Below are 21,474 nucleotides of genomic sequence, written 5' to 3'. Positions count from 1 at the left end.
ACATACTATTTGCTTTCCGGGTCCGTGGTATGCCCGTGTGCTGTCACTGGCCAGCAGCAGCCGAGGAGATGATCGTGAACCAATCACTGGCAGCGGGGAGGGCCGGTCGCGGTTTGCCTGGATGTGACTGGCCAGCAGCAGCAAACCAATCACAGGCAGCGGAAGCGACACTGGAGGGCGGGCCGGCCGCATGAACGTGATGATGACGCGGAAGGGGGCGGTAACCGTTCCGGTTACCGAACCCCCGCGTCATCATGTTCATGCGGCCGGCCCTCCCCGCTGCCAGTGATTGGTTCACGATCATCTCCTTGGCTGCTGCTGGCCAGTGACAGCGCACGGGCATACCGCGGACCCGGAAGGACACCTACTGTACCAGTCATATACGGGGAATGTAAAAAAATAAATGTCAATAAATTATTAAGCATCCAATCCTGAGTCGCCTTTCTGTGAACTCTTTTCTGCCTTTTTGTGGGACTGTTAGCTTCGGCCTAAGAGTAGTAAGCGCCGCATTTTGTGCATTTAACTGTGCCATCCATATCACAGTGTCCAGCTGCACCTTCATGACTGCCTGAACTGCTTTATTCCGGCAAGCAGGAGCACCCATTACTGTTCTTTCTCCAAGAGTAAGTGCCGCATTTGTGCATTATCAGATCTGTGCCATCCATACCAGTCCGCCTGCACCTCATGACTGTGGCTTGGGCCTAAAAGATTACTGTGCTGCATTTTGTGCATCTGGCTTTCAGAAATGAAAAATTAAATGGTGTTGATTGTTTTTTGGCAATGTTTAAGTTAACTTGTTAACCCACTTGCCTTCTGTGCACTTAAACCTCCTTCCCATCCGGACCAATTTTTAGCTTTCAGCACTCTCACACTTTGAATGACTTGGTCATGCAACACTGAACCCATATGGATTTTTCGTCCTTTTTTCACACAAATAGAGCTTTCTTTTGGTGGTATTTAATCATCTCTGGGTTTTTTATTTTTTACAAAAAAAAAAGTTTTTCTTATTTTCTGTGAGTAAATTTTGAAAATAAATAAATTTTTCTCCTTCACTGATGTGCGCTGATGAGGTGGCACTGATAGGCTGCACTGATGGGCACTGATGAGGAGGTACTAATATGCTGCACTGATAGGCGGCACTGAGAGGTGGCACTTCTGGGCACTGAGAGGTGGCACTGCTGGACACTGGCGGGTGGCACTGATGAGCAGCACCATCACTGCCCACACTCAGTGCCCATAGTGCTGCCAGTCAGTGCTTATCAGTGCCTAGATGAGCAGGCACTGATTGTGGGCACTGATGGCGGACACTGTGGGCACTGATTGTGGGCAGTTAGTGTGTTTAATGTACCTTGTGTAATCAGTGCACTGATGATCAGTGCCCTGATTACATTCCTCTGTGTCCCCTTACTGCTGATTGGCTCTCCTCCTTCCTCACACTGCAGTCTGTGTGAGGAAGGAGCGCTGGCGATGAGAGATGATCTCATGTTTACATTTGAGATCATCTCTCATTGCATGGGCCGATCACGTGGTAAATGGCCGCTGTGATTGGCCATTTACCACGATCTGTGATTGGCTGTGTCCAAGGGACACGGCCGACACAGATTTTCCCCGATGCGCGCTTGCGGGAGCGCGTGGGGAGCCTGTCTCTGGGATGCCGTTTAAAGACGGCCTCCTGGAAATGTGAGTCCTCGCTGCAGCGGTACTTCGGCTATAGCGCGGATGGAAAGAAGTTAAAGACTGTTATCGGGTCAATTTATGGCACTTTAAGTTCAGAACAGTGTTGCTGGACACTTTTTTATTTATTTTTTAGTTGCTTCTCCTTGTTTTATGTTATATCTCCTGTGGATTACGTTAATCCATTTCTAAGCGGTTCTCAGGGTTTATGTTATGAAACGTCGTTACTGTGCAAGCGTTATTTAAATAAATATTTCATATTCCACTGTACACTACAAAGCTTGTAATTTATATTAGTAAAAATATGCTGGGTGTGACATAGATTTTCTTCTTATTTAACACGTATACATAGACATTTCATGAAACATTAGGTCATGAATATTTACGTCATGGAAAAGTCATGGAAAACTCATGGAATTTCATTGGTGAAAATGTGTATGAACCCTGGACTCTAATTACAGTTTAAATTGTTACATGATGATCTTTTCTGGAATAAAGAAAAAGTATAGACTTTTATAGACTTTTATAGGGTTTTATTTTTAGATAACTTGTAAATAAGATCATCATGCTGGTAATATTTTTCTCAATAGGTTTTATTGTTTTGCCAGCTTCAACTATCGCACCTGTATATCGCTTATAGCATATTTCTTTTTCCATTTCTGTTGTAGTCCTTGTCATTACTTAAAGTACAAATAAAGGCAAAACTATCTTTCTCCCTCATTCATCGTCAGATGCAGCTCCATCATCTTTAGACCAATGGGTTATGCTCCTCCTATCAGGAATAGGCACTAGGCAGGAAAAAAGCTTAACCACGCCTATGGGGCTATCCCTGCAGGCATAACCCCACACTCTCTGCTATCAGCAATCAGTTTGTTTCTGCCTAGTTTTAGGAATAGGACCTAGCTCCCTGCTGGGACTTCAGTCTTAGCTTTTAATAGGGAAATTTAAATGTTTTTTTTTCTAGGTGAGCTCCAGTTGTTCCTGGTTGAGCTCCATGTTACCTGGTTGGCTAGGTTTAGCCTTTGGGGAATTACGTCTTCTTATGTTGTTTTCCTACCCCTTATGAGTATACTGCTTTGGGACATCCCATTGGTTTAAAGATGATGGAGCTGCGTCTGTCGATGAACGATAGAGAAAACTGGATTTTTGTAAGAACTTACCGTAAAATCCTTTCTCTGAAGTTTTGACAGACGCAGCACCTGCCTCTCTACTTCTGAGTGAATGGTGTTTTTTGTCTTCCAGACACTGCTTGCAACTAAACTGATTGCTGATAGCAGAGTGTGTGGGTTTATGCCTGCAGGGACAGCCCTATAGGCGTGGTTAAGCTTTTTTCCTGCCTAGTGCCTATTCCTGATAAGAGAAGAGGAGCATAACCCATTCGTCTAAGTATGATGGAGCTGCATCTGTCGATGAACTTCAGAGAAAAGGATTTTACTGTAAGTTCTTACAAAAATCCATTTTTTTTTCTTTTTAGGGGGTTTGGATAGAATGGAGAGGGATTAGAACCCTTGTCAGTTTTTATTGCTGTCTCTGCCCCCATTAAGGAAATTCCCCCTCTCTATTTGTCCTGTTTACCCTTATTATTGAAAGTAAAGAAAATCCCAAATTTCTGGGCTGTCCCTAGAAAAGTAATAGAGGTGAAATCTTCCAATGTGAACACTAGCTCTGGGATTCACTTAATTTTCAGGGATTTCCTCTCACTTCCTGTTTGCCAAGGGACAGGAAGTGAAATCTCTGAAATGGGACACAACAAAAAAAAAAAAATCTGATAGTGGTTATAATCTCCCTTGTTCTAGTCAAAATGGAAAAAAAAAAGTTTTGCCTATAGTTCTACTTTAAGATAACAGAGTAAGGCAGATATTGTCTTTGGGGTAGGCAGACAAAGCTTTCATTTGGTGATATTGTCTTGCAAAAAAAACATAATTTTCTATACAATCTATTGACAAAAAGATAATAAGATAACACTATTTTGTCTGCAAGCAGTGTTGGGTTTTAAAAGAAATACTATGTGCTGCAGTGACTCTACATCATCTCTACTGAGCCCAAGGAGATGAGGAAAACTATTTTCCAGTTCCCTACTATTTCTCTTTCATTCTTTGATGGACACAGCTCCTTATCTTCTTGACCATTGGGTTATACTGCCCCCTACAGGAGTAGGACACTAGGCAGGAAAAAGCTTGACTACGCCTATGGGCAGTCCCAAGGGGAATACTCCCACTCTCCGCTATAGGCACTCAGTTTTCTTCTGCCTCGTCAGGAGTAAGGACCTAGTTCCTTGCTAGGATCTCCTGGTCCTGGCAAATTTTTGCTTTTTAAATAATGGAACCTTTTCCTTGGAGACTTTCTCTCAGGGAAAGGTCTGCTGTCCCAAGGGCCAATTTTCCATCCTGCTTAACATTTGCTGGCTTTAACGGCTTGACTGTTAAAAAAACAGGTGCTGAAGGATAGAGGTTTGTCTGAATCGGTTTTTCCTACGCTGTTAAAGGCTAGATAATCTAGCTCCAAGAAGATCTACTATCGTACTTGAAAGACGTACATTGCATGGTGTGAGTCTTTTGGGGTTCCCCCATTTCCTCCAACGAGGGTTTGAGCAGTGCCTGGCCTTGGATACTATTGAGGGCCAGGTTTCAGCCTTGGTGGTTTTCTTTCAAAGTCTATTGGCCACACTTTCCTTGGTGCATACCTTTATCCAGGGTGTTCGACACTTGTCTCCTTCTGTGCGGTCTCCGTTGCTGCCGTGGGACCTCAATTTGGTTGTCAGTTCTCCAGAAACCTCCCTTTGAGAATATTCAGGAGGTTCCCCTGCTAACGTTGTCCCAGAAGGTGGCCTTTTTGATGGTTATTACTGCTGTGCGCAGGGTGTCGGATTTGGGGCCGTTGTCTTGTCGTTCACCTTACCTGGTGGTTCACGGAGATAAGGTGGTTTTTCGTCCCTGTCCGTCATTCCTTCCAAAGGTCGTCTCTGATTTCCATTTGAATGAAGACATTGTGTTGCCTTTCCTATGTCCCAGGCCTAAACATCCTAAGGAAATTGCCTTGCATTCCCTGGATGTGGTTCAGGCAATCAGGGTGTACCAGGCAGCTACAGAGTCTTTTTAGGAAGTCAGACTCACTATTTGTATTCATGGATGGACCTCGGAAAGGGTTAGCCGCTTCTGCTGCGACCATTTCCACATGGCTCACACAGACAGTGATTCAAGCCTATTTCATTAGGGGTCAGGTTCCCCCTTTCCCTGTTTAAGCACACTCTACTCGGGCACTTAGTGACTTCTGTCATCAGGCGTCAGTGCTGCAGGTTTGCAAGGTGGCCATGTTATAGGGTGGATGTGTTCGCATCTGCGGATGCTTCTTTTGGCTGCAAGGTTTGGCAGGCTGTTGTTTAGAGGACCTGGTCCCCTTTGAGGGTGTGTTGTTTATTTCAGGTGAGCTCCAGTTGTTTATGGTTGAGCTCCATGTTAACTAGTTGGCTACGGTTTAGCGTTGGGAATTTTTTCTTGCTGTTCCCAGCCCTCTTGTTTGACACTGCTTTGGGACGTCCCAGTGGTCAAGAAGATATGGAGCTATGTCCGTCAATATACGAAAGAGAAAATGGTATTTTTGACTTACCGTAAAATCCATTTCTCTGATGTTCATTGACAGACACAGCACCCACCCCTCTGTGGAGTTGGCTTTCTTCTGACACTGCTTGGACAAAACTGAGTGCCTATAGCTGAGAGTGGGAATGCCCCATAGGCGTTGTCAAGCTTTTTCCTGCCTAGTGTCCTACTCCTGTAGGGAGCACTGTAACCCAATGGTCAAGAAGATAAGGAGCTGTGTCCGTCAATGAACATCAAAGAAATGGATTTTACTGTAAGTCAAAAATCCAATTCTTTTGCATTTCCTTGAGTTGTTTCATCCTTCCATTGAAGCTACTAGAACTGAAAACGCACGCATGTGGTATGAAGTCCTTGCTAATGCTTTGTGTTCCATTTACAGAATGGTGAGATGCCGCAGTACCCAGCCCAGGTTATTAAAAACATGCCAGAGATGGCTATGTTTGTTTATGATATGTATATGCACATGATGCGCACCAGTCAGCAGTACCAGTACCGCCAGGTAAGCTGGGATGCATCATCCCTATTCATACCTTGCATACATTACTTAATTAGTGTGTAACAAAGCCTATTTTAAATTAAATTCCTGTCCACCAGGTGACAATAGCTAATAATATGTAAACTTTATATACAGATGTTAAAGGTATGGTAAAAAATCAGACCTGGTTCAGTTTGTTGTATTCCTATAGATTTATAGGAAACCCAGGCATTAAGACGAACACCTGCTGTGGTCATTATAAGCTAGTCTTGATCTTTAAGACTCTCTATTCTATTTTGGTTACACTGTAAAATAACGTCCATGGGAGGGGGCAGAGTTAAATATTTAAAGTGATACTAAACACACATTGTTTAATTCACATTATCCCTTCTTTTTCTGTATATGGGTGATGGCACTGTAATTTTCGTAATAAAAAAAAAAAAAATCGAAGTATCTTTTTTTCTAATTGATATACAGCTGTCACATGACCCAGATCTTTCCCAACCTGTCTGCTGGGAAACCTAAGCAGGAGGAGCTTTTAGTCCTCTGCTGCTTGTCACATGTTCGAAAAAAACAAAAAAAACAACGGCCTTTGGAATACAAAGTAAATAACTAATATCAATAGACAGCTTTAAATTGGCATACAAATATATATTTGAGATTAAGTCTTTATTGTTTTTTGGCAATAACATGGTGTGGGAGGATTTCTACCAGCCACAGACTGTGTCACGCCCCTTCAGCCTGTGTCTTAGAATAAGAGGGAGGTTAAGCCTCCATCAATCTACATGTAATATCCCACCCCCATTGTGTTTAGCTAGTTAATGGGCATGGAGGAGGAGGGAGGGAGTGGACTGAAATTTACCACTGTGTATACGCCCACATGTGTGACTCTATAGTCACATGGGCTGCTTAGATGTAATAGGGAGGAAATGCCCAGCATAGAAACTTACTGAAAACTGAGCAGAGTTGTCACCACAGCTGCAAAATCCCCAACTGCATTTGGGAAATGGACAGAAGGTGGAGATATAGAATGGCAGAATCTGCCAGGTTTTTTGCTGAATACAGAAAACTAATCCCATAGTGACCGAGTGAGTATGAACAGCATTTTTTAATAACATAGTTTTTAATGATGTGGGTGACCCTTTAAGTTTGAAAATCTTACTGCTGAAGGAAACTTCTTCATAGTCCAAAATCTAGGCAAGTAATCACACTATGTAAATGAAAATGTTCTTGTGGTTAACAACTGTCAAACTGCCATGGCAAGTGCAAGAAAAAGCATGGACCCTTAAAAAAATAAAAGAAAGGTAAAAAAGGAAACTACATCTGTGAATTATATGCAAAATTAAAAATGGTTACCCTCATACCTGCTTGAGCAATGCTTAGCAGCGTGTATTCTTACATTGATAACTATGAAGATCAGACCTTAACAAAGGTTTTGAAGCATACACAGAAGCAGATGTCCTAAATGGAGATAGGCTGCAATGTGTTATGTTGCGTTATGAAATGAGACCTTTGTTAGATGTGTCCAATTCTGTACAAATGGGACCCCAAATACACAGAACTTGTAGGTGTTCTTTAAAACCACGAAGTAACAGCCAATGCCCTCCAATAGACAGTACAGCTTACTAAAAATGAATATTTCTAGATAAGAGCAGGTCTGAATGAGCTTAATAATTAAAAGCACCGGAACCACTGACTCTAAGCTCCCAATGACATGCTCCCTTTTTCTTTTGGAATACACAATCCCTTTTCTTCCTCCACAACTCCTACCAAAGGCCATACTGACTTTTTTTTTTTTTTTTTTATTGCCCTTATTTAAAGTGATATGTTTATTCTAAGCAGCCCATACAGCCTGAGAGCATTGGCACCCTCAACTAATCATGATTGTTTATTCCTTATTTAAGAGAGAGCGTGTGATTGGGAGTCTAGAATCGGTGGTCCAGCAGGTTTTCTCCATTAATAAGCCCATTCAGACTTCCTGTGATCTAGAAGTCACAACTTTTGGTAGGCTGCTCTGTAAACTGTCTGGTGGAGGGTATGCTCGCTATTTGGTGATTTTGAAAAACATTTAGATCTGTGGATTTGGGATCCCCCTTGAGTGTGCAGATCTGTGGATTTGGGATCCCCCTTGAGTGCTTTTGCCAGCTTCATAACTGTTTATATCAATTGCAAGACTTTTATGGTGCCACTTATTTTCCGTCATATACAGTTTATACTGTATGTGACTTGTGTATACCATTCCTAGAAGTGTGGAGCTTTAGTACTGAGCATTTTAGAAAACGCAGATTTTGTTATTATTAACTCTGTAAAAAAGACCAGGGATATGGTCTGGTATCCGCATTTCAAGAGGCATACACTATTGCAAACCCCCTTGTGGGGATACCAGCCCACTTCTTCTAGGGTAAATGGCTGTTCTTTTGTACCTTATAGGCTTGATTGGAATGTTTCAGTCTTTACAACCACTTTTTGAATCAAGAAAAACACGCAAGAAACTGGGACTGTTGTGTAGGGCTGAACCAAAGTTTATTGTAAAGTTAAAAAAAAAAAAAAAAAAGAAGCCTTTGGTAAACATGGGTCTTGGGAGGTCTATAAACACCTGGCTCTAGAAATAATGGGTACATGAAATAGTTTGCGTACAATTATTATTAGGAGCAGTAGTGAGGAAATGTCCTCTGCTATCTGCTGGTCACAATACTGCTGTAGGGCAAGCTGGTAAAAGCAGTGAGAGAGCAGACCGGCACAAGGGTTAATTAACTGATTTGCCATTCTGGGTGTCAGTGTGTGACTGACCGACTCAGAGCGATAACTGGCAGAGCTGCAAACATTTTGACTGGAAGAAGAAAGTCTGAGATCGGTAGAGTGGGGATTTCTGCAGATCCTGGCCTGGAGAGAAGAACAGGTGCATGGCTCCTGGGGTTTGCAGCATGCAGACGTTAACACAGGAAGAACTTTGCTGGATAGAAGAGTGGCAGGAGAGAGTGGTATGTCTACTAGGCAACACTCTCCTGCCAGAACTGAGCCTCCCCGCTGTACCAATCTGCTCACTAGGCTCTCCCCTTCTAGTTCTTGCAGCTCTTTACACAAATATCTATTAGCCTAGCTCTCTGATCCTATCTGCTTTCTAACTAAGGCTTACAGAAGCATGCTGACAGTGGGAGCATCACATGTCAGACAAGGACCTCCAAAGGGCAGCAATTTGCTCAGGTCTCCTATAAAGGTTTTTCGGGCCCAAAAGGTTATTGCACGTAAATAGATACCATCACCTTCCCCCGGATCAAGAATGGATTGACATTCTTAAATCAAACATTAAGAGATGAAATACCCCACTCTATCAACACAGAGGAGCTTTGCACAGATTCAGAGAAATTTGGGAAGCTTGGCATGACATGCCAGCATCTTGGCAGCTGATTGAAGCAGGGTTGTTCTATCTAGCTAAAATCTAATTCTCCCTTGGGGGATGTGTATGCAACTTTTCTCCTTGGGTGGTAATAATATATGTAAAAATACTTTGCTCTTTTATAGTGATCCTTCTGAAATGTGCACTAGACGTTCGGTGCAAGCACAGCCTGTGGTTGTAGAGAAGCACAAACAGAGCAATCGTAGCTGGATATAATTTCTTTATTATTCTATTATATGTGCATAATATAGTAACGCTACTTTTTTTTGTGAACCAAACTTATAAGGATGTGGTATAGTGGTATATAATGTACCTGTAGGAGTGGGATCCTATGTCAGGCACTCTTCCTGGGAAAAAGCTCCCCCTTCCATATACACACACTTTTTACTTCAGCAGCTTCCAGCCACAAAATCTTGTAGCCATCCCTACAGTACAGAACAGCTGGAATACAGGAACTTTCCTTTGTTCCAGTTTGTACACTTTAATGAATTCTGCCACCTAATGTTTAAAAATCCAGTTTGAGAATGGGGTAAGTAGCCACTTTACGGTTTCACAGTTGCAAGAATAGCATATAGGTTGCATATAGGTCTTCCTGCATCATGAGGCGAGATGTGCATGAACCCAACAGCTTTGGGGTAGAGCTTTAGGACCTGATTCCTAACTTTCCCACCAATACCTAAATAACCACTTTTAATTCAACCTTAAAGAGGAAGTAAACCCTCCTCTGACACTTTTACCTATAGGTAAGCCTATGATAAGGCTTACCTATAGGTACTGTAAATCTCCTAAACATGTACCGTTTAGGAGATATTTACCTTACATGCAGCCAGTGACATCACTGGCGCATGCGCTCTGAAGGAACGGCCGCTGGTGCCGTTTCTTCAGAGCCCCGTGCCGTGACTGTCGGCTCCCGCGCGCGTGCGCGGGAGTGACGTCACCGCGGCTCCAGCCAATCAGATGGCCGGATGCCGCGATCCCGGAAGACGGGCGACTGGACATGTCGCCCGTCATACAGGTGAGCGGGCGGCACGGCGGGGGCTCGTTCTAAGGTAAGTATTTCATAATGAGCTAGTATGCGATGCATACTAGCTCATTATGTGTTTCTCTTACAGGTTTCAAAAAAAAAAAAGTTGTATGGGTTTACAACCTCTTTAAAGCAAATCTGTTTTGTCTGTGCAGGACAAACAGCAAACTTGCTTTGATATATTCATTCCCAGCAGCATATGTATCTTTCTTACATTTTCCTATTGCTTTATTTAACCCTTGGGAGCAAAGAAATTATTGCGTAGTTTAGGGTGTGTAGGAGAATGTGACTTGCTACATGTGACAGGTTTGGTCATTGGCCCAACTCTGTCATATGGGGGTAGCGAAAATCCTTAGCCATGTGTGAACACTGATTGGACCAAGTAGCTTACACAGGGCTGTTTTCTGCTCCCCTGCTGCCTGAGCAGACTAGTGAGGCTGTAAGGGAAATTTGAATATGTGCTGCAGGTGAGGAGGGCATTAGGATGAACTTGTTTCTTTACCCTTCTTTGGCAAAACACAGATCTACTTTAACCTCAGCATGAAAAGAAAAGCCCCAGCTCATTTCCCTAGGGTCTGGTTAATTTTTTACAGGTTTTTTTATAGCACTGTCAATTTATTCAGCACATTACATACTATTTATTCAAATCATTCCCTGCTCAAGGAGCTTACAATTTAAAGCCCATATATTACGTAAACACACACACTAGGGTCAATTTAGATAGGAGCCGAATAACCCACCAACATGTTTTTGGAGTGTGGGAAGAAACTGGAGTACCTGGAGGAAACCTATGCAAGAACACTCAATGCAGGCAATCTCCTGGTTGGGATTCAGACTGAGAACCCTAAGGCAGAAATGCTAATCATTGATCCACTGTTTCAACACTTTAGATTTTTAAAATGTATTTTTTTTTTTTTTAAACAATAAGTTTACCTTCGAGAGCATTTTACATGTTCCACCTGTTTTTAGGGTGAAACATGTAACGTATTCCCGCCACTACAGCTCCTCCCCTGATCCCCGCTTCCCTATGGCAGTGGGTGGGGATCTTCTCCCCACACGGTGGCTTAGAGTCACAGTTCTGTTCTGTTAACAAATAGACAAGTACCCACAGCCTTTGCAGCTGACGGCTTATAGTTTCCAATGAACTAGGGGGCTCTGGTGAGCATGCTCGTAGTTAATTGATTCTTCCTATACAGAAGTAACTGCCTGTCCGTATCAGAGGTACAGGCAGACCGCTACAATGACAAGTCTGCAGGAGCCTGACATTGTATCTGCAATCTGGTGATTGGGGGGTGCAATGCTTTACAAGCTCCTAGAAAAAAAAAAATAGGAAATGCACTTTTTTTTTTACCTGCATAAAAATGTGCATTTATTATTATTTTTTTTTTTTTTTAAAGCAAACTTATCCTTTATTGCATTTTCCAAGGAGGGTGGCAATCTCCTGGGTTAATAGGCATAACAATAAATGAGGAAGCAAAAAATTACTGCTCTAACTAATAAGTGAAAACGCAGCTGGCACCAATCACTAGACAAAAAAGTGACCAATAATACAAAAAATGGAAAGAAATGTGCAGCGCTGGTATTGGTGAATATGTATAAACAAATAATACATGAGAGTCCAAACATAAAAAGTCCATCAAAAAATCCCATGTGAATAATTATGATGAAATAGGTACAACAAAGAATAATGTGATCTTAATGTGCAGCAAATCCCAACACCAGTGAAGATGAAGTGGATTGCGCTCACCAGATGGATAGGACCCAGATACCATATAGCATAAGGGTCAAACAGGCTTAAGGGGATGTTTGTAGAATGTCCCAGCTAGATTCACTGACCTCAATGGATTCCATATGGATCAGCACTGAGTATGGACACTCCAGAGCTCAACTCCAACACGGTTGTAGATAAAACAGTCAAGTTGAATAAATAGGCGAATGCAAATTCACACGTGGCCGCTCTGCAGCGCGGACCACGGGTGGTGATGGCACAGGCTTCTCCCCCCGATGCGTTTCCCCTGATGAGGCATCGACTGGGAATGGAGATCTCCATTCCCAGTCGATGCCTCATCAGGGGAAACGCGTCGGGGGGAGAAGCCTGTGCCATCACCACCCGTGGTCCGCGCTGCAGAGCGGCCACGTGTGAATTTGCATTCGCCTATTTATTCAACTTGACTGTTTTATCTACAACCGTGTTGGAGTTGAGCTCTGGAGTGTCCATACTCAGTGCTGATCCATATGGAATCCATTGAGGTCAGTGAATCCAGCTGGGACATTCTACAAACATCCCCTTAAGCCTGTTTGACCCTTATGCTATATGGTATCTGGGTCCTATCCATCTGGTGAGCGCAATCCACTTTATCTTCACTGGTGTTGGGATTTGCTGCACATTAAGATCACATTATTCTTTGTTGGACCTATTTCATCATAATTATTCACTTGGGATTTTTTTGATGGACTTTTTATGTTTGGACTCTCATGTATTATTTGTTTATACATATTCACCAATACCAGCGCTGCACATTTCTTTCCATTTTTTGTATAATAGGCATAACACACTGCTACATTAATATCTATGCTAGATTCGCTTTTTGAAAAAGCTATTTGGACACGATTGGTCATTTATTAGAACACATACATATTTTAAAAATGTAACTGAACCAAAACTACACAAATGTGAATAGGGCCAAACAATAAACAAATGCCTCGTTCACACAGCCAATGACTTGCATGTCCCGTGTAGGTCCATGTTTTTCCTGCACTGAGATGTACAGGTGTTGCATGCAACCCCATGCTAACAGTCCCATAAATTTCTATTGGGACACGTAGCTGCACAAACACAGCCCATGTGTCCTGACACATTGGTGTGGGTGCATCGCCTGAACGCACCCAGGGTGAGTTTGGAGACACGCACCTGCACGGATGTCATGTGAACAAGACCTTATGCAGTAGGCTGCGATCTACACCTGACTGCAAAGAGTTAGAGCAAATAATCTGCCCGAAGCCCAGTTGGGGTGCCCATGCTGACCCATGGTGGTTTGGCATAAACTGTAATATGAAACATTGTATACTATGGCCAAACTTCTGGAAATGCGTGCTTGGCTTTACCTGACATTTGAGGAACGCTTCTGAAGTCTTTTATTTGTTTTTATTTTTTGTGCATATGATTAACCACTTAAGGACCGCCCCATGTACATTTACTGCCGGAGTGCGTTCCTTAAGCACAAAATCATGTACCAGTACGTGATTTCGTAGAAAGGCATTAGGGGGGCGCGCGCCAATCAGCAGGTCACGCACGATTGTTCAGGAGAATGACAGAAAGGCAGTCTGCCTATGTAAACAAGGCAGACCGCCGTTCTGTCAGACAGGAAGAGAAAGATCTTGTGTTCCTAATAATTAAGGACACAGATCTCTCTTTTCCTGCAGTCAGTCCATTCCCCCCACAGGACTTCCTAGGAGCACACTTAATCCTTTGATCAACCCTGATGTTAACCCCTTCCCTGCCAGTCTCATTTATACAGTAACGGTGCATTTTTTTAGCACTGATTACTGAGTCACTGGTCCCTAAAAAGTGTTGCTTAGTGTCAGATTTGTCCTCCGCAAGGTCGCAGTCCCACAAACAATCACTGATCGCCGCCATTACTAATAAAAACAATAAAAAAATAGAAAGTCCATAAATCTATCCCATAGTTGTAGACGCTTTAACTTTTGCCCAAACCAATCAATATACGCTTTTTGGGATTTTTTTTACCAAAAATATGTAGCAGAATACAATCTGGCCTAAACTGATAAAGAAATTAGATTTTTTAATTTTTTGGGGGTGTATTTTATGGTGTATTTTATAGCAGAATGCAAAAAAAATATTTATTTTTTTTTTTTTCAAAATTGTCTGTCTTTTTTTTGTTTATAGCGCAAAAACCCCCCCCAAAAAATGCAGAGGTGATCAAATATCACCAAAAGATAGCTCCATTTGTGGGAAAAAATAGACCTCAATTTTATTTGGGTACAACGTGGCAAGACCGCGCAATTGTCAGTTAAAACAACGCAGTGCCGTATCGCAAAAAATAGCTTGGTTATTAACGGGGTAAAGCCTTCCGGAGCTGAAGTGTTGTTGTGGGAAGTTAAAGATAAATGTAAGTGCCGTTATGCCAGAATATGAAGTATTCACTCGCTTCTTAGCAGTGGCGGATAAAGGGGGAGGGGGCAACGGGTCAATTGCCCCCCCCCCCCCCTAAAATATAACCCACTTATTACTCACACTCTCCAGTCCACCACACAGTGCCGAGTTCCTCCAGCAGCGCAGCGGAGCTGAACGCTTCTCTTGTAGTCCCGCCGCCGTGCTGCTGGCCTATACAGCAGCCGCGGCCTGCAGTGTAAACAGTAAGTGCACTGGTTGCTATCGCCGACTGGCGTCTAGCAACCAGTGACGTCACCTGTCCTGAGGAGAGGAGGAGAATGAGGCCCCAGCATCCACAACGGAGCCTCCTTCCTCCTCCACACGCGCATGAGTGCTAACTCCACCCACCTCCTCCCTCCAGCAGCTTCTCCAAGCCAGGCGGCCAGCACCGAGGAGAATCACAGTGAGTGACAGACAGGGTGAATCTGATTCTGAATAAACTAAAAAAGTGAGTACAATCTAATGTTATACAAATCACATATTGCATATAATGAGGTATTAACCACTTTACCACAGGAGCATTTTGCTGTCTTTACGTTCAGGCCACTTTTTGCGATTCGGCGCTGTGCGACTTTAACTGACAATTGCGTGGTCGTGCGACGCCGTACCCAAACGAAATTTACGTCCTTTTTTTCCCACAAACAGAGCTTTCTTTTGGTGGTATTTGATCACCTGTGCGATTTTTACTTTTTGCGCTATAAACAAAAAAAATAGCGTAAATTTTGAAAAAATAACTATTTTTCACATTTTTTTATATGAAATTCCCCCCCAAAAAAATGCAAAAATCAATTTTTTTTTTTTTAATTTTTGGCCAATTTGTTTTCTGCTACCTATGTTTGGTAAAAAAAAAATCACAATAAGCGTATTTTGATTGGTTTGCGCAAAAGTTATTGCGTTTACTAACTAAGGGAAAGATTTCTGTAATTTTTGGTGTTTTTTTTTTTTTTTTAACTCGTAATGGCCGCGATCTGCGATTTTTTTTTTTTGCGGGACTGCGACATTGCGGCGGACAGATCAGACCCTTGACTGACATTTTTGACACTTTTGGGGGTACCAGTGACATTACTACAGTAATCGGTGCTATAAATATGCACTGTTACTGTAAAAATGACACTGGCAGGGAAGGGGTTAATTTTATTGGAGAGGGAGGGGTTAATGTATGCCTGGTGCTTACTAACGTGTGTGGGGGGAGGTGACTGAGTGACACAGGGACAGATCGCAGGTTCAGCTATGCTTTGTCACTTAGGAGATCCGCCCGCTTTGTTTACACATCGTTCCCCGACGATCACAAAAAATGGCCTGGTCATTAAGTTGGTAAAACTTTCCGGAGCTAAAGTGCTTAAAGTTAGTGTATGCAATGCCTATTTTTGCTTTCTAGTTTGGGGATGAGCAGGGAATGGTTGTTTCTCATTCAAAATTAATGCAGCACTTTAAACGTGAGTAAAGTCCATAACATTAGGAGATGAAAAGTTGATAGATAGGGATCTAGTGACTGTGGTTCCACACGACAGGTGCTAGTGAAAAGCCGCCACTGGTAGAGGGGACACACACTGACCCGTAGACTGCATTCACACTGAAGCGGCACGACTCCTGCACGACTTCGGGGGCGACCTGTGAAGTTCGGTGCACCACGACTTCGGTGCGACTTGCACGGACTTCATATAATGAATGTCTATGCAAGTCGCTTCGAGGTCTCCCTGAAGTAGTACAGGACCCTGACTAGTCGCGGTAGTGTGAATGGAGCCTTACCCCAAATGTTGGACTACTCAGAATAAAGCGTTTATGTAATGAACTTAAAGCGGTCGTACTCCTGGGGTCTTTTGGTAACTGTGTCCAATCAAACTATAACACTCCTTCCAGGACAATACTGTATTCTTTTTTGTTGAAAATGTGAAACCAGAGTTCTTAATTCTCTCCTCAGCTCGCGCCTCACTCAAATTTTTGGCAAAAAAGCACACCTTATTTTCTGGCAGTGCCCCTCCCGAGACTAGACTCTGGATCCGCCCCTGCTTGTTAGAGGGGTTCCCCCTGATTTCTACACTGCTGACATAGTCCTCATCCTTCAGGCCCAGCCATATTTATGCATTGTGAGCGGCAGTGCTAGGCAGTGTTGCTTTGACTGCAGGAAGTCACTGGTGTCACTCTGTTCCTGTTTTGTAGCAGGATTGGAGAAAAGATGACTGGGGTCAGGAGGTGAGAATCTTGTCTTTACAGCATTTAACATGATGCTGCCGCCTCATTTTATTGAAGTTCCAGGCTTTATATGACTGCACCAGTACGCTGTTTGATGCAGTAAGGTTTATTTGTGTGTAAAGGAAGACAGATAGAAAGCAGTGGGAGTTCCCCTCCTGTTCTTGGCCGTCTCCCAACAGTTCAGCACTAAATCTTTCCGCAGAGTCTTGGAAGTCGTTACACAGCAGTCTGAATGTGCTGTGGGTGCACTAATCCTAATGATTGTGTGCAGCTGAGAATGGAAAATGTTTGTGTCTTCCCAGGGAAATCCAACATTACTGTTTCAAATCAGCTAATGTACTAGAGTATATATTCCAATGCTGCTTAACCCTTGCTAAACCCTTTTCCTATCTGTTTCCTGTATTGGGTTTGCCAGGTGTTATACACACTTGGGAATTTCCTCCTGTGTTGCCAGATGAACACTTAAATTAATATTAAGGTAAAATCATTGTTTCCCGCCCAGTCAATATTCACACACTGATTTTACAATACCGATAAATCTACACTTCTCTCTTATTGATGTACTACAGAATTTGTAGTCCACAAACTCTGAGAATCAAAGAGAGGAACTCCCCCATGGGACTTTGAACGCAGCAAACAGTATAAAAGTCGAAAACGTTTATTGGGTACAAAACTATAAAATGGTATATAGTCTATAATGGTATAGTATATATATGTATATAGTGCTAAATTACATTCACTAAAGTCGGAACCTGACTGGATCTCCGATAGGAGAGACGTACAGGGTAGTAGGATTCCCAGCAAATCCCAACATGTTTTGGAATAAAACATTCCTTCTTCACTGGGGAGTAGGATGAAGACACTATTTTAATCTATAAATAATAATAGATGTGTTAATATACATAATATTAAGGTAACAGATTAAAATCCACAGGTCTATTTATTATATCATGAAAAACATGTGCTCACATTGTATGGTATTGCTCAATGACAAAAGATGGCAAACACCCAAGTAACGTGCCCCTTCGCATTAAAAACTTCCCAGGGCCATCCAAAGATTGGGGCAGAAGGTGGATATGGGAAGTAAGTGGTGACTGGGAGCAGGGACCTTTCCTAATGTAGTAAAGGAAATACTAGTATACAAACTCTGAGAATCATCTATAAGAAAAATGAATTATAAACCTGTAAATTGACAGCCTTTGATTTTTTTTTTCTTTTAATATATATTGAAATGGCTGCTGTGTAATAGAAAAAAGTTAACAGAAACATACCTGTTTTTCTTTTGGTGTACTGAGCTGTCAAACCTAGAAGAGATTTCAGTGCTTTCAGGGAAAATTTCACGCCTGCGAGATTGGTTTAGGATGAGTATGATAGTCATTCTTGTTGGCTTGTATAGATGAAAAATAGCAAATTACCAGTGTATTGCAAAACTAACAATCCATGCAGCTATAATACTTGATATGATTCAGAATGTATACTTCATATCACATAGTCTATACTGTAAATGCTTTATAACCTTATGTCAGCTTCAAACTCTCATAAACTAAGTTGCAGCCTGCACTGGAAAAATGAAAAGCAGCGTAAATCTGATTACTTACCTATGCCCAGTGCTTTCTTATATCCAGACCAAAGAGACGATTTTTAAACAAAGTATCAGCAAAAGAAGCAAGTGAATGTTTATCTCTCCTACTGCCCGCACCTACAAACCTCGCCACCACTGTAGGCAACTTTCTGGGTGGAGTTTCAGAAACGGGCACTTTCAGATGTGACTGTCTCCTGTATGTCCCCCTTTGCTCTTAGTGGTTTCTCCCACTGACCCCTACATCAGTATTGTTATCTGTACTGCCGTTGAGGTCATCTTAAAGAATCCCTGAGAGAAGAGAGGAACACAGGAGATCGACACTCTGAGAAGTGTTTAATTCTGATAAACATTTACCTGGCAATTTCTTCACAATGGAGCAGTGTTCAGCAGCTAGAGAATTATGTACTCAAAATTTTTTGCAGGTACTTTTTTCCTTTTTTTTTAAGTTTTGGATAAATTGTGGAAGGGTTAAATCCTTTGGGTTTTATTGCTGCTTGTGTACCCATTGGGGAGAATCACCCCTTTTGCATGTGATAGAAATTGTGGGGAAGTTCGTACATTTTGAGTTGTCATCATGAAAGGTGTGGGGAAAAATCCTCCAATGGGAACACCCGCTCCTGTGAAACTTTCCAAGATATAAATTCCATTTACTTAGGAGAAATTTCCATTTGATTTCTGCACCTCTAGGATAAGAAGTGAAGAGAAAGACTGCAAAAAAAAAAAAAAGACCTGATAGAGGTTTTACCCTTCCCTACTCTATTTGAAGTAAAAAAAAAACTAAACTTTTCATACTTTGAGGTCTCATGCACACTGCAGCTGTCAGACTCCTATTTTAATATTGCTTTTTTTTTTTTTCCTGCCGCTAAATGCTTCCCTGTGTTATCCTGTCTGTCCATGTACACATAGATGTTTACAGGCATTTAGAGGCAGGGGCTCCTAGGGGCAGAAATCTAAAAGCACCAAGGAGAGGAGGCCGAAAAAAACATCCAACGCGTATAAAGACTAGGCACATTTAGCTCTTGGGTGTTTTTGTTCATTTCAATGGCCAGAATGAATTGCTAATCTGGCCAATGAAATGAATGAATGTCCAAACACTTAATGCGCCTAAATGCATCTAAAAACCCCTAAGCATGTTTTAAAAATGTGGCTTTAGGCACATATGTAACGTTGCTTTTCTCCAGTCAGCTGCATGAGTCCTAAATACACTCCAGGTTGTATTAAGGTTGATCCAGATTTACTTCTCAGCCGGTTTCCTTTAGGCTCGGTGATCAATTTTGTACTTCCTGTGATGGACGCAAAGCAATACAAACAACACAAATATTCCAAATCAGTACATTTATCTTTCCCCATTTTCCAGTTTCCTATCTGTATACAGATTTTCAGATGCTTTGTAGGGTCCCCTTCACATGGATGCTGTCTAATGGTCTGTTCAGCACAGATCAGCTGCCAAAACTGGACAAATTAGGACAGATGTCAGTTTTCTAACGTCTGTGCCCATTCAGTTATTTTCTGCAGTTAGAAACTGGAGCTTTCTGATGAAGGTGACCAGATGTAAACAGACTTTTGTTAGTTTACATCAGACTTCTACCGATCAATCACATTTAGGTATGGAAAAGAGCACAGAGCCTTTCCATTTTCTTTTTTTCTGGATGCAGACAGTCTCTGATGTGAGCAGACACAAGTATATTTTCCTCCAGTTGCCCCTAGACTTAGATGGAGCTTCTGATTAGGTCTTCCTGAAAAACGGACAGGGAAAAGGGGCCTAATTCAGTGTGGATATAGAAACAGAATTTTCTATAAATAATCCCTAATATGTTTGTGTTTTAACAGGGTCTTTTGCCACCACCCACTGCCACAGAGAGAACCAACCTTGTAGCATCTTATGAGGAGATGGAAGTGGAAGAGCAAATGTCACAAGAGACTGATGTAGGGAAGATGGTGACACAAGCAAAAGAAACAGAATTGCCCTCCGATACTATGAGAAGAGTAGAGGCTGGACAAGACAGACTTTCTGCTGAGGCTGATAAGGATGTGAGAGAAGCCACTGGCAAGGAATTAGCCGATGATTCCAAGAAAGAACAAGAAGTGCAGAGAGTGGATGCCCAGTTAAAACACAACGTAGAAGAGAAACAGTCACAATTACAGGACAAAATATCTGAGACAGGATCTGAGGTGACGGAGCTAGTGCCCCAAACAGAGCTCAAGTCAATGGAAACTGAAGAAGCAACTGACCAAATGGATAGCAATAACAGTCAACCCACAGAGGAGGATGTAGAACATCAGAAGATGCCAGACCATCCTGGGAGAGACAGTGACAGTGAATACAGTGAAAATGAGGGGGCAGAAGACTAGTTTAGCATTTTAAATCCACCTTCCAGAGTTAAAAGATTTCCAATGGGAAAGTGTGGTCACAGTCCATGTACATTTTCTTAAGGACATCTTTTTTTTTTTACAAGGACAGGATAGTTGTAGACACGCTGACATTTTTGGTTTATGCTATATAATCTGCACTATTTATTGTTATTCTGTCCCCATTTATAGTCAAGAAAAACTTTCACAGTGTATAATTAGCAGTGAAAGACAATTGTAAATTGTCAGACAGCTGCAGATATGGGCTGTGGGATTTCTTGGTATGTTGATTCTACTCTCATCTCCTTAAAGCATTGGGCATACTCCCAGCTTGTGTTCAGGAAGAATGCAGCATATAAATGAGCAGTACGACACACAATGTACAAATATCAGAGAGGATATCGTGCCTTACTGCTAGGATTTTTTTCCCCAAAGAATTAATGAAGTTGGACTGTAAAATCCCTGAATGTAGCAGGGAATGGGGGAGGTTATTGTTGTTTACACTGAATTTCTGAATGTCCACCCAAATAATGAAAACATTTTTGTAAACTTTGTTTTATTAAAAAAAAAATATATATATATATATATTGGTTTCTAATTGTGTTAAATCTGTGTTGACTGGAGCTTTTTTTTTTTTTGGTAGGATTATAGCTTCTGGAGGGCTTTGTTGATTGCTCTTTTTGAAAAAGCTAGTTAGCTGGCTATCCTGTACTTTGTTACCAGCCCAGAATAAGTTTGGAGACCAGAGCACCTGGCCTTCCAGGTTCGCATGCTGGGGTCACTTACTGCAAAAGCACAACAGCCAGGCAAATCTTTAGGGAACTTTCAACAATGGCAGGCCTTATAACAGGTTTGCATCGAGGAATCCTGTTCTTACGAAGTATGGAGACTGTCGCTGTGCTGTGCTTAGAATGCAGGTTGCCTGGCTGCCACCATATTGAATCAGGTTTGTCAGGACTAAGTCACTGACCTGGAACAATAATGTTGGTCAGGAGTTCTAGCTTACCTGG

The 21,474-nt window shown here is 42.1% G+C and overlaps 1 protein-coding gene across 1 annotated transcript in view; it reads left to right on the top strand.

Annotated features, from left to right (window-relative positions):
- The window catches only part of AQR (aquarius intron-binding spliceosomal factor), a 213,882-nt gene extending 192,853 nt beyond the window's left edge, over positions 1–21,029 (top strand). The window contains exons 34-35 of the mRNA XM_082242923.1: positions 5,650–5,769; positions 19,946–21,029. Coding sequence (XP_082099049.1) covers positions 5,650–5,769; positions 19,946–20,467 — 642 coding nt within the window. The 3' untranslated portion in view covers positions 20,468–21,029. The remainder of the gene's footprint in view (positions 1–5,649; positions 5,770–19,945) is intronic.
- Positions 21,030–21,474: the final 445 nt, after the last annotated feature.

The sequence above is a fragment of the Pelophylax lessonae genome, assembly GCF_965119305.1.
Source record: "Pelophylax lessonae genome assembly, chromosome: 13".
In the NCBI taxonomy this organism is placed as follows: domain Eukaryota; kingdom Metazoa; phylum Chordata; class Amphibia; order Anura; family Ranidae; genus Pelophylax; species Pelophylax lessonae.
This window is presented reverse-complemented; position numbering and strand designations above follow the sequence as displayed.